The sequence below is a fragment of the Pristiophorus japonicus genome, chromosome 1, assembly GCF_044704955.1.
Source record: "Pristiophorus japonicus isolate sPriJap1 chromosome 1, sPriJap1.hap1, whole genome shotgun sequence".
Taxonomy (NCBI): Eukaryota; Metazoa; Chordata; class Chondrichthyes; family Pristiophoridae; genus Pristiophorus; species Pristiophorus japonicus.
This window is the reverse complement of record NC_091977.1, coordinates 34212370-34225904: the sequence shown is the minus strand read 5'-3', so window position 1 is coordinate 34225904 and position 13535 is coordinate 34212370. Positions and strand designations below refer to the sequence as shown.

The window sequence follows — 13535 nt, the reverse complement described above, 5'->3', positions numbered from 1 at the left end:
ACTGCCCTTGACATTAAGGCAGCATTTGATCGAGTGTTACATCAAGGGGCTCTGGTAAAACTGAAGTCAATGGGAATCAGGGAGAAAACTCTCCACTGGCTGAAGTCATACCTAGCACAAAGGAAGATGGTTGTGGTGGTTGGAGGCCAATCATCACAGCTCCAGGACATTGCTGCAGGAGTTCCTCAGGGCAGTGTCCTAGGCCCACCGATCTTCAGCTGCTTCATTAATGACCTTCCCTCCATCTTAAGGTCAGAAGTGGGAATGTTCGCTGATGACTGCACAATGCTCAGTGCCATTCGCAACTCCTCAGATAATGAAGCAGTCCATGCCCGCATGCAGCAAGACCTGGACGACATTCAGGCTTGGGTTGCTAAGTGGCAAGTAAAATTCACGCTGCACAAGTGAGAGTCTAACCACCACCCCTTGACACTGAACGGCATTATAATTGCCGAATCCCCCAGCATAAACATCTTGGGGGTCACCACTGACCAGAAACTTAACTGGGCCAACCACAAATACTGTGGCAACAAGAGCAGGTCAGAGGCTGGGTATTCTGAGGCGAGTGTTTGACTTCCTGACTCCCCAAAGCCTTTCCACTGCCTACAAGGCACAAGTCAGGAGTGTGATGGAATACTCTCCACTTTGCCTGGATGAGTGCAGCTCCAACACTCAAGAAGCTCAACATCATTCAGGACAAAGCAGCCCGCTTGATTCGCAATCCATCCACCACCTTAAACATTCACTCCCTCCACCACTGACGCACCATGGCTGCAGTGTGTACCATCTACAAGATGCACTGCAGCAACTCGCCAAGGTTTCTTTGGCAGCACCTCCCAAACCCGCGACCTCTACCACCTAGAAGGACAAGGGCAGCAGGCACTTAGGAACACCATCACCTCCACACACCATCCTGACTTGGAAGTATATCGCCATTCCTTCATCGTCGCTGGGTACTGCGGGAGTACCTTCACCACATGGACTGCAGCTCACCACCATCTTCTCTAGGGCAATTAGGGATGGGCAATAAATGCTGACCTTGCCAGCGATACCCACATCCAATGAACGAATAAAAGAAAAAAAAAATGCTTAGCCAACAGCAAGATGGGAACGCCATCAACATGCAGACTGCAGCGATTCAAGATGGCTCACCACTACCTTGTCAAGTGCAACTAGGGATGGGTAGCAACTGCCAGTGACACCACATCTCCAGAATGGAAAAAATAATTTAAGCAGTGGCTAGGGTACCCTTTTCGGGGAATAGTTTAGAGCTTAGCAATACCTGAATAGTAAAAAGAAAATAACTACATTCGGGAGGGAGGGGGAAAGGGAAAGAAAAGCAATTCATAAAGACCCAGAGAAACTGATCTGGTCAGATTTCAAGATACTGACTACTCCTCATGTGGCATCACATTTCGATCATGAATTGAGATTTGCAACATTTGGACGAGCCACAAAATAAGACCACAAGAGCCAAAATAAATGTTGAATAAACATGATGGGATACGGAGGTAAGAAAGGCAAGGACTGACTGGAAGCAATAGAGTACAATAGAGAGAGACTAAGAGTAACCAGAAATAACTAGAGGGAAAAACAAGGAGTCAAAGTGACAAAGTAGTGGGAATGAGAAATATGGACGCGAGACTACAAGCTTTGGAAACCAGGACAAAAATTTTTAAAAGTTAATTGGAGATGGAGTGCTCTACAGTTCTTAATTCAAGAATCAAAAGTGAATTTGTAATAAAATTCAAATCAGCCAAAGTGGCATGTGGTTCTGATCTAAAGTACAATTTCAAAATAATCCTCGTTCACATTGTCTGGCCTCAGCTCAGCTTTCCAAAAGGTGTCTGGTAAACATTGTACATTTAACATATTCCATACGTGTGCAGTACCTAATGTTAACCTGCCAGGGATCTTCCTTCTGACAGCGTGAGCAGAAATACGTCATACGGTTGTTTTCACCAAGGCGGCAGACAGTGATTTTACCATTGCAATGTCCACATGAGGAACGCTTGTACACTTTGTAATGCTTATACAAGGCTGATCCCATTTTCCGACACTAAAAAGTAGGAAGAAAGAGAGTGAAATCATAGAGTATAAGTTAGACTGATGGAGAGAGACCAAATCTCCTTCCAATGTTGAACACAAGAGCTCAAATTGTGCCAATTCCTCGTAGATCTCCTGTGGCGTTGCTCAGTAATAGTTCCAGATCGGAAGTGCAGATTTTGACATTTACCATGTGTAAAAGTTTGCACTTTTTTCTTGTGTAAACAGCTCGAAGACAGATTATTCAATTATAATTTACGTTGATATAGCACCTATAACATACTAAAAAAAAAATCAAAGCACTTCACCAGAGATTTGAGAAATGGGGTTACAAGAATTAGGACTGGTGACAAAAGGGAGCTTATGTAAAGAGGTAGGTTTTGAGGAGCCTTTTGCAGAAGAGAGAGGTGATATGGCAGAGGGGACTTAAATAGAATGTTCAGGTATCTGCTTTGGCTCCGAGTCAGAATGTTGTGGGTTCAAGCCTCACTCTAGTGACCTGAATAAGTAATCTAGGCCAATACTCCAGTGTAGTCTGTTTCTTTTAATTTGTGGAAGCTTTTTCTTTTCGCTTGACACTGTCTCTTAGCTCATTTGTTGACCATAATTCCTGAACTGCACAAGTGGAGTTTTTGCCTTTTAGGGGCATGTACAGATTTTTTATTGTACCAAATACCTCTTGGAATACTTCCCACTGTTTGTCGTTTTACCCATTGACAGTTCACTGTGATCAATTTACTTCCCATCCCTTCGAAGTTTACCATACTTAAATTTAAAACATAGAATCACAAACCAATCTGTTCCCTCTCAAACCCAATATCAAATGCAATCATATTATGGTTACTCTTCGTAAGATGTTATTGTCAGATGTTAACTAATTGTGGTTAACTCATTATTAAATCTAGAATGACATGTTCCAGGGTGAAATCAGGCTTTCTAGCTGAAACAAATCAGGAGAGAACCAGCTTTGGAGTCACCAAGCCCCCAAAAATCCTGGAACTTATGGTGGGAAAAAAAAAATTAAACAAGACTAGTAATCCTTATTTATATTTTATTTTGTTGTGAAAACAGATTAATAGTTGTTTGATAAGATCTAAATCCCAAGTCACAACAATTTTTGATAAAATAAGTCCTACATTACGCAAGATTTAATAATGCTGAAATTTGACAAATATTTGGCAAAGCTGCGTGGAAAATTAGAGATGTCAACCATCACACGGTCACTGCTTCACGCGTACCACAATACATGCCCAAGCTTTCTGCTTGAATAGTATTTTTTTTAAACTATACAATGCATTGCTCAGTAAAGAGGTAAAGTTTATGTCAACTTTGACTAGAGGGAGCTACTGTGTTAGACAATATAACAATTGAGTTGATTTATCACAAATAATAAAAATACAGATTCTTACCTTATGAAACAGAATTGTGAAGTCACGAGTCACTTTTACAAGGTGGTGTATTTGCTCAGCTGATAACTGGCAAATCTACGAGAAAGGACATGTATCTGAGATAATGGTTTACTTTATAAATCATTAATGCTTGATGTTTGATTTTAAAGTTACTGGAAACAACTGGCTTCACATCAAAAGCATTTTAGAACAATGAAAATCTGTCAATACATTGCAGAGCACAGCTCAACTTAAAGCTTAGCTGATGGTCACAGAAATCCTCTGTAATAAATGCGGTACTGACATCTGATACAAAAATTAATTATTCAACTGTCATCTCTTCACAGGTTTACATTATTTTGCATCTCAGTTTATGAAAAAGCAAAATTTAGTATGAATGCATTTTTAAAAAGGTAATTAATATTTTGGTTTGCACAAAAATAGCTTGAGTAAATCTACGATATACAACCCACAAGTCCATTATATTGTCTGAAATCACTTGATGATTAATTTTTGCATTAAATACGACTCGCCAAGCTTTCTCCCTGTTTACAATAAATTGTTTTGAGGTTTGACCAGCGCGAGCCAAGATGTGAACGTGTTTTGTTTAGGCAGCATTTGATATTTTTCGATAATAATAGGAGCCCTTTGGAGAAAGGGATGATCTGGCAACAGTAAGCAATAGCCCCCTTACTTCTTCCCTGCCTCTCCTGAAGATATCAACTCGTGCGGTGTTCATTTCCATGGATAAATGTAGCCCTCTAGCATCTTACCCAAGTGGCCAGTACTCTTAGATGAGCTGGACCAGTGAGAGCTCGTCAGTTTACATGCAGCTCATCAGTCGAGCTCAGCAGGAGATATAGAAATGTACAGGATCAGAAAAGACCATTCCAGACCAGGGTTTAAAAACAATACAGTTGTCGAACTGTATTCCCCGAATTCATTTTCTCATTACATGCCTGTCCAGCTCCCTCTTAAAATTATTGATGTTTTCAGATTGGATCGCAACCCTGGCCAGTCCATCCTAAACACTCCACTGTCTCTATGTGAAACATAGAAACATAGAAAATAGATGCAGGAGTAGGCTATTCGGCCCTTCGAGCCTGCACCATCATTCACCTCAATACCCCTTTCCTGCTTTCTCTCCATATCCCTTGATCCCTTTAGCCATAAGGGCCATATCTAACTCTCTCTTAAATATATCTAACGAACTGGCATCAACAACTCTCTGAGGTCGAAAATTCCACAGGTTAACAACTCTCTGAGTGAAGAAGTTTCTCCTCTTGGTCCTAAATGGCTTACCCCTTATCCTTAAACTGTGGCCCCTGCTTCTGGACTTCCCCAACATTGGGAACATTCTTCCTGCATCTAACCTGCAGTCCCGTCAGAATTTTATATGTTTCAATGAGATCTCCTCTCATTCTAGCAAAATTCTAAAAGGACAGAGGGTGTTAAAAAAACAAGCCTAAAGGCTTTGTGTCTTAATGCAAGGAGTATCCGCAATAAGGTGGATGAATTAACTGTGCAAATAGATGTTAACAAATATGATGTGATTGGGATTACGGAGACGTGGCTCCAGGATGAGCAGGGCTGGGAACTCAACATCCAGGGGTATTCAACATTCAGGAAGGATAGAATAAAAGGAAAAGGAGGTGGGGTGGCATTGCTGGTTAAGGAGGAGATTAAGGCAATAGTTAGGAAGGACATTAGCTTGGATGATGTGGAATCTATATGGGTAGAGCTGCAGAACACCAAAGGGCAAAAAACGTTAGTGGGAGTTGTGTACAGACCTCCAAACAGTAGTAGTGATGTTGGGGAGGGCATCAAACAGGAAATTAGGGGTGCGTGCAATAAAGGTGCAGCAGTTATAATGGGTGACTTTAATATGCACATAGATTGGGCTAACCAAACTGGAAGCAATACGGTGGAGGAGGATTTTCTGGAGTGCATAAGGGATGGTTTTTTAGACCAATATGTCGAGGAACCAACTAGGGGGGAGGCCATCTTAGACTGGGTGTTATGTAATGAGAAAGGATTAATTAGCAATCTCGTTGTGCGAGGCCCCTTGGGGAAGAGTGACCATAATATGGTGGAATTCTGCATTAGGATGGAGAATGAAACAGTTAATTCAGGGACCATGGTCCAGAACTTAAAGAAGGCTAACTTTGAAGGTATGAGGCGTGAATTGGCTGAGATGGATTGGCGAATGATACTTAAGAGGTTGACTGTGGATGGGCAATGGCAGACATTTAGAGACCGCATGGATGAACTACAACAATTGTACATTCCTGTCTGGCATAGAAATAAAAAAGGGAAGGTGGCTCAACCGTGGCTATCAAGGGAAATCAGGGATAGTATTAAAGCCAAGGAAGTGGCATACAAATTGGCCAGAAATAGCAGCGAACCTGGGGACTGGGAGAAATTTAGAACTCAGCAGAGGAGGACAAAGGGTTTGATTAGGGCAGGGAAAATGGAGTATGAGAAGAAGCTTGCAGGGAACATTAAGACGGATTGCAAAAGTTTCTATAGATATGTAAAGAGAAAAAGGTTAGTAAAGACAAATGTAGGTCCCCTGCAGTCAGAATCAGGGGAAGTCATAACGGGGAACAAAGAAATGGCGGACCAATTGAACAAGTACTTTGGTTCGGTATTCACGAAGGAGGACACGAACAACCTTCCGGTTATAAAAGGGGTCGGGGGGTCTAGTAAGGAGGAGGAACTGAGGGAAATCCTTATTAGCCGGGAAATTGTGTTGGGGAAATTGATGGGATTGAAGGCCGATAAATCCCCAGGGCCTGATGGACTGCATTCCAGAGTACTTAAGGAGGTGGCCTTGGAAATAGTGGATGCGTTGACAGTCATTTTCCAACATTCCATTGACTCTGGATCAGTTCCTATGGAGTGGAGGGTAGCCAATGTAACCCCACTTTTTAAAAAAGGAGGGAGAGAGAAAACAGGGAATTATAGACCGGTCAGCCTGACATCGGTAGTGGGTAAAATGATGGAATCAATTATTAAGGATGTCATAGCAGTGCATTTGGAAAGAGGTGACATGATAGGTCCAAGTCAGCATGGATTTGTGAAAGGGAAATCATGCTTGACAAATCTTCTGGAATTTTTTGAGGATGTTTCCAGTAGAGTGGATAAGGGAGAACCAGTTGATGTGGTATATTTGGACTTTCAGAAGGCGTTCGACAAGGTCCCACACAAGAGATTGATGTGCAAAGTTAGAGCACATGGGATTGGGGGTAGTGTACTGACATGGATTGAGAACTGGTTGTCAGACAGGAAGCAAAGAGTAGGAGTAAATGGGTACTTTTCAGAATGGCAGGCAGTGACTAGTGGGGTACCGCAAGGTTCTGTGCTGGGGCCCCAGCTGTTTACACTGTACATTAATGATTTAGATGAGGGGATTAAATGTAGTATCTCCAAATTTGCGGATGACACTAAGTTGGGTGGCAGTGTGAGCTGCGAGGAGGATGCTGTGAGGCTGCAGAGCGACTTGGATAGGTTAGGTGAGTGGGCAAATGCATGGCAGATGAAGTATAATGTGGATAAATGTGAGGTTATCCACTTTGGTGGTAAAAACAGAGAGACAGACTATTATCTGAATGGTGACAAATTAGGAAAAGGGGAGGTGCAAAGAGACCTGGGTGTCATGGTACATCAGTCATTGAAGGTTGGCATGCAGGTGCAGCAGGCGGTTAAGAAAGCAAATGGCATGTTGGCCTTCATAGCAAGGGGATTTGAGTACAGGGGCAGGGAGGTGTTGCTACAGTTGTACAGGGCATTGGTGAGGCCACACCTGGAGTATTGTGTACAGTTTTGGTCTCCTAACCTGAGGAAGGACATTCTTGCTATTGAGGGAGTGCAGCGAAGGTTCACCAGACTGATTCCCGGGATGGCGGGACTGACCTATCAAGAAAGACTGGATCAACTGGGCTTGTATTCACTGGAGTTCAGAAGAATGAGAGGGGACCTCATAGAAACATATAAAATTCTGACGGGGTTAGACAGGTTAGATGCAGGAAGAATGTTCCCAATGTTGGGGAAGTCCAGAACCAGGGGTCACAGTCTAAGGATAAGGAGTAAGCCATTTAGGACCGAGATGCAGAGGAACTTCTTCACCCAGAGAGTGGTGAACCTGTGGAATTCTCTACCACAGAAAGTTGTTGAGGCCAATTCACTAAATATATTCAAAAAGGAGTTAGATGAGGTCCTTACTGCTAGGGGGATCAAGGGGTATGGCGAGAAAGCAGGAATGGGGTACTGAAGTTGAATGTTCAGCCATGAACTCATTGAATGGCGGTGCAGGCTAGAAGGGCCGAATGGCCTACTCCTGCACCTATTTTCTATGTCTATGTTTCTATGAGATGAGGAGAAATGTTTTCATTCAGAGGGTGGTGAACCTGTGGAATTCTCTACCACAGAAGGCTGTGGAGGCCAAGTCACTGAATACATTTAAGAGCGAGATAGATAGATTTCTAGAAACAAAAGGTATCAAGGGGTATGGGGAAAAACCGGGAATATGGTGTTGATAGAGGATCAGTCATGATCATATTGAATGGCGGTGCAGACTGGAAGGGCCGAATGGCCTATTACTGCTCCTATTTTCTATGTCTATGTTTCTATGTTTCTAAACTCCAGTGAATACAGGCCCAGTCAATCCAGTCTCTCCTCATATGTCAGTCCTGCCATCCTGGGAATCGGTCTGGTGAAACTTCACTGCACTCCCTCAATAGCAAGAACGTCCTTCCTCAGATTAGGAGACCAAAACTGAACACAATATTCCAAGTGAGGCCTCACCAAGGCCCTGTACAACTGCAGTAAGACCCTCCCTGCTCCTATACTCAAATCCCCTAGCTATGAAGGCCAACATGCCATTTGCCTTCTTCATCGCCTGCTGTATCTGCATGCCAACTTTCAATGACTGATGTACCATGACACCCAGGTCTCATTGCATCTCCCCTTTTCCTAATCTGCCGCCATTCAGATAATATTCTGCCTTCATGTTTTTACCACCGAAGTGGATAACCTCACATTTATCCACATTACATTGCATCTGCCATGCATTTTCCCACTCACCTAACCTGTCCAAGTCACCCTGCCGCCTCTTAGCAGCCTCCTCACAGCTCACTGCCACCCAGCTTAGCGTCATCTGCAAACTTGGAGATATTACACTCAATTCCTTCATCTAAATCATTGATGTATATTATAAATAGCTGGAGTCCCAGCACCGAGCCTTGCGGCACCCCACTAGTCACTGCCTGCCATTCTGAAAAGGACTCGTTTATCCCGACTCTCTGCTTCCTGTCTGCCAACCAGTTCTCTATCCATGTCAATACATTACCCCTAATACCATGTGGTTTAATTTTGCACATCAATCTCTTGTGTGGGACCTTGTCAAAAGCCTTTTGAAAGTCCAAATACATATCCACTGGTTCTCCCTTATCCACTCTACGAGTTATATCCTCAAAAAATTCTAGATTTGTCAAGCCTGATTTCCCTTTCATAAATCCATGCTGACTTGGACCGATCCTGTCACTGCTTTCCAAATGTGCTGCTATTTCATCTTTAATAATTGATTCCAACATTTTCCCCACTACTGATGTCAGGCTAATAATACCCCGTTTTCTCTCTCCCTCCTTTTTAAAAAAATGGTGTTACATTAGCTATCCTCTAGTCCGCAGGAACTGATCAAGAGTCGATAGACTGCTGGAAAATGATCACCAATGCATCCATTATTTCTAGGGCCACTTCCTTAAGTACTCTGGGATGCAGACTATCAGGCCCTGGGGATTTATCGGCCTTCAATCCCATCAATTTCCCTAACACAATTTCCTGAGTAATAATGATTTCCTTCAGTTCCTCCTTCGCACTAGACCCTCGGTCCCCTAGTATTTCTGGAAGGTTATGTGTGTCTTCCTTTGTGAAACAGATTTAGCTAATCTGTCCATTCACCTTCCTCTTCCAGCTTTGTCCCATGCCATCTTGCTGTTGTTCTCACGGACACGGTGAACAGTTTCTCAAGGTTTAACTTGTTGATACCCTTAAGGATTTTGAATACCTCAGTAAGAATACCTCTCAGTCTTCTTTAGTGTTCTCTAGTGCAAAGAAACTCAGCTTCTGCAGGCTTTTCTTATAACTCGGGTTCTGATGCCAGACATCAGATGAGCAGCATTTTGCAGCATCTCTTCCTGTGTCATGGATGTCCCTCCTGCAATATGGTGACGAGAACTACACACTGTGCACCAGATATGAACAACCCAATGCCTGCACAGGCTCAGTATCGCATCCTACAATTTGCATTCTATTCCAGCCACTATAAAACCCAAGATCCCATTGGCTTTTATTTACCACTGCCAAACCTTGTGCAGATGGTTTTAACAATCTGTCCAATATCTCACTATTCTTCGCCTGCATTCTGTAGAACATTATTTAGTTTATAGTTCCAATGTTTATTTTCCTTCATCACTTCACATTTGTCAATACAATCATTGGATGCAACCAGGATTGGGAATTCTGATTTCCACCCCCTGCCACATAAAGGGCATCCATGTTGACAGAATAGATGGCAGGTGAAGTAGAGATGACAGAAGCATTCTGTCAGTGGCGAGAGAGTTCTTCCAATGAGGTAAGAGTGGATCGAGAGTGGAAGGTCTGCATAATCTGTACTGGGAATGGACTGAGAATTAGTTTGTGGCTGATGAAAGTGATGATCTGTCAGGTGGGAGCTTTTACACTTGAAGCTGTCATGTAATCAGATGGAGCAATGGCCACTGAACTCCCACCTCAGTTGACAGCAGTCCCGAATAGCATGTTTCCCATGGCCATGATGTTGAAGTGAAAAGGTAAGTTAAAAAAGCATGTTAATGACCTGTCAACTAGATGCTAATTAGTTTAATTGGGTTGCCCACCGCTGCCCATCGGGTCTGCTCAGCGCTGACAGTTTCAAAATTGTGAAAGACGCGTTGCGGCAGATTGACAGCGGAGTCCCGACCCGCTGTCAAAAATATCAGACTTTCCCACCCGACCTGCCACCGATCCCGCCCGCTAAACCCCAGGAAAATTCCAGCCAATGAGTTGGGAAAAATATGCAAGTGGACAGAACAATGGCAGATGAAAATGAATGCAGAGAAATGTAAAGTGCTAAACATAAGAAAATAAAATAGACAGCATACATACTTTATGACTGGTGCTGAAATAGCTAAGGATGAAGCTGAAAGAGACCTAGGCATCTTAGTAGATGCAACACTAAATATGTCCAACCAATGCAGAGCAGCAATCAACAAAGCCAGCAGGATGTTGAACTATACAGCCAAAACAGTAGAATATAAATCAGGAGGTAATGATCAAACTTTATAGCTTTTGGTAACTGAATATCTTGAATACTGCATCCAGTACTGGTTGCCAAGAAACAAGAGATATTCAAGTGCTGGAGGCAGTACATAGGGGAGCCATGAGGTTCATGCCAATTATCAAGGTTACGAGATACAAGGAAGACTGGAGAAACCTGCACTTCTGAATTAATCTTGGAGGTATACGAGATTGTTAAGGGTATACAAGAAGTTAACCTGGAATATTACAACAAATAAAACTCGGAGTAAAAACAGGGGACACAGGTTTACAGCAAGGTAAAAGGTCATTTTAGCACTGGTATCAGAAAATTCTTCACCTGAAGAAAGATCAAAATGTGGACTCGGCTTCCACATAGAGTAGTGAAGGCAAAAACCTTGCAATCATTTGAGAAACAATTGGATGTTACAATAGGAGAACATTGGGAACTCAATGGATGAATTACGATGGGTTAAATACTTTCTTATATTGTGGTGCACAATAACGGAGCACATACTAGCCATGTGCAAGCCTCTCTCCATTTCGTGAAGAAACCATTCCAAGATTTTTCATCCAAATATAATCTCCCATTTTAAAAGAGTTTTAACATGCAACAAGTGTTACTGTCTCAATTTAACAGAGCAGGTATTGCCTATAGCTATAGTGAAAAGGGTGTTTGTATTGCCTATAGCTATACAGTACAGCAAGAATTATAACAAGCAAATAAAAAGTTTTCCTGTACGCAACCTGATTTCAAGTCTGATATTGGGGCCAGTCAAAATTAAGTGTGTTTACAGCATGTACAAAATATAGTATGCATTTGTGGATTCAAGTCCAGAGATTGAGCACAAAAATCTAGGTTGACATCCCTTTGCAGCACTGAGGGAGTGCTGCAACACTGGAGTCGCCGTCTTTCGGATGAGACGTTAAACAGAGGTTCCGTTTGCCCTCTCAGGTGGACGTAAAAGATCCTATTTCGAAGAACAGGGGAGTTATCCCCGGTGTCCTAGCCAATATTTATCTCTCAATCAACATTACGATAAAAACAGATAATCTGGTCATTATCACATTGCCGTTTGTCGAAGCTTGTTGTGTGCAAATTGGCTGCCGCGTTTCCTACATTACAACAGTGACTACACTTCAAAAAGGACTTCATTGGCTGTAAAACATTATATAAGTGCAAGTCTTTTTCTTTTTTAACCTCTCCAGTCTGAAATTCTGAGGGTCGCTTTGCAAAATTACCTAGAATTAAGTAAAGACTGATCAAAATAATTTATAAACTTCAAAACCAACTGATGTGGGTTATAAATTGGTCCACACAAGCCCTCAAGGCAAGAATGTTAGTTTGTACTTGGAAAAGAAACATGTTTGTGTATGAAGGATTTCATAAGTGGTTAATCAAATATTGAAAAGAATACAAATTTTACTTATTGAGATGCTATTAAAAACACAGAGACTGAGGGGCCGAAAGTGTCCTGTATTGCACCTCTCGTTAGCACCTCCAGGGCGCTCTATCGGGGTGTAAAGCAATGTCACGTGCTCCACTTCCTGTGAGGGACGGCAACCGCAATTTTGCAGCCAGGACGGCACATGCGCATAGGGCGCAGGAAGTCCCGCCCAACTCGTTTACTGCCCCCAAGTGGGGTGCTGGGGAATTTTGCCCCCTGAATGTCCACAGGATCAAAAAAATTGACAGGAAAATGGAACTGGCTAGTCTTGTGCCGAAATGTAACATATACATAACTAGGGCCATAACAATTATCATCTGAAAGGGTTTTGAAGCATTGAATAATTCATACACTGAAACTTTGAGGCTCTTGGGGCTTGTGTAGTGAAGAACTGAGTTGGAAAATTAGTATCTGTGTCAGTGGTTATGGAAATGGTGTCAATGTCATATGCATCAGAAGTCATGCTAAAATACCAATATTTTTTTTTTAAAAAACAGCTCAAAACAAGTTCTGCATTCTACTTGCAGCTGGTTTTACAGCACAGATATCCAGCAGGATAACCATAAATTCAACAGCATCAGTTGTATGTCTTGAGCTACGCCCAACCTCAAATTTGGAGTCTCAGGGCTGTTGGGCATTGGCTTAATTCTGGATTTCTCACAACAGATGGAAAGCATTTTATCAAACACTACAACACTCTGCACATAGCTCAGTGTGCAATTATATTCTGTGGTGTGGAAATGAGCCATGGCAGTGGTGAAAGTGTAATAAATGCATTCAAAGATCCTACACAAAGAAGTTGAGGGGGGAAAAAAATCAACTGAGGATCCATTACAACAACTTGCATTCTATAGCACCATTAACATAGGAAAATGTCCCAAGGCACTTCACAGGAGCTTTCTGAAACAAAATTTGACAGAGACACACGAGGAAAGATTAAAACAGTGAAGAATTATAATCAGAAATGCTCAAGAGAGCAGAATTAGAGGAGCGCAGACATCTTGGGGCGTCGTGGGGTTGGAGGAGATTACAGAGATAGGGAGGGGCGAGGCCATGGAGGGATTTGAAAATAAGGATGAGAATTTTGAAACCGAGGCGTTGCTTAACTGGGAGCCAATGTAAGTCAGCGAGCACGGGAATGATGGGGGAACGGGACTTGGTGCGAGTTAGGACACGAGCAGCCAAGTTTTGGATCACCTCTAGTTTACATAGTGTAGAATGTGGGAAGCCAGCCAGGAGTGGGAAGAAAAGACATTGCAGGTGAATCTCTGGCTACGACTGGGCAGATAGAAATAGAAACAGGTGAGGGTAGTTCCAC

General features: G+C 42.6%; 1 protein-coding gene across 1 annotated transcript in view; it reads right to left on the bottom strand.

Moving 5' to 3' along the window:
* The window catches only part of neil3 (nei-like DNA glycosylase 3), a 41353-nt gene that overhangs the window by 12641 nt on the left and 15177 nt on the right, over positions 1-13535 (bottom strand). The window contains exons 5-6 of the mRNA XM_070896806.1: positions 3456-3530; positions 1893-2059 (exon numbers count right to left, since the gene is read on the bottom strand). Of these exons, the coding sequence (XP_070752907.1) occupies positions 1893-2059; positions 3456-3530 (242 nt within the window). The remainder of the gene's footprint in view (positions 1-1892; positions 2060-3455; positions 3531-13535) is intronic.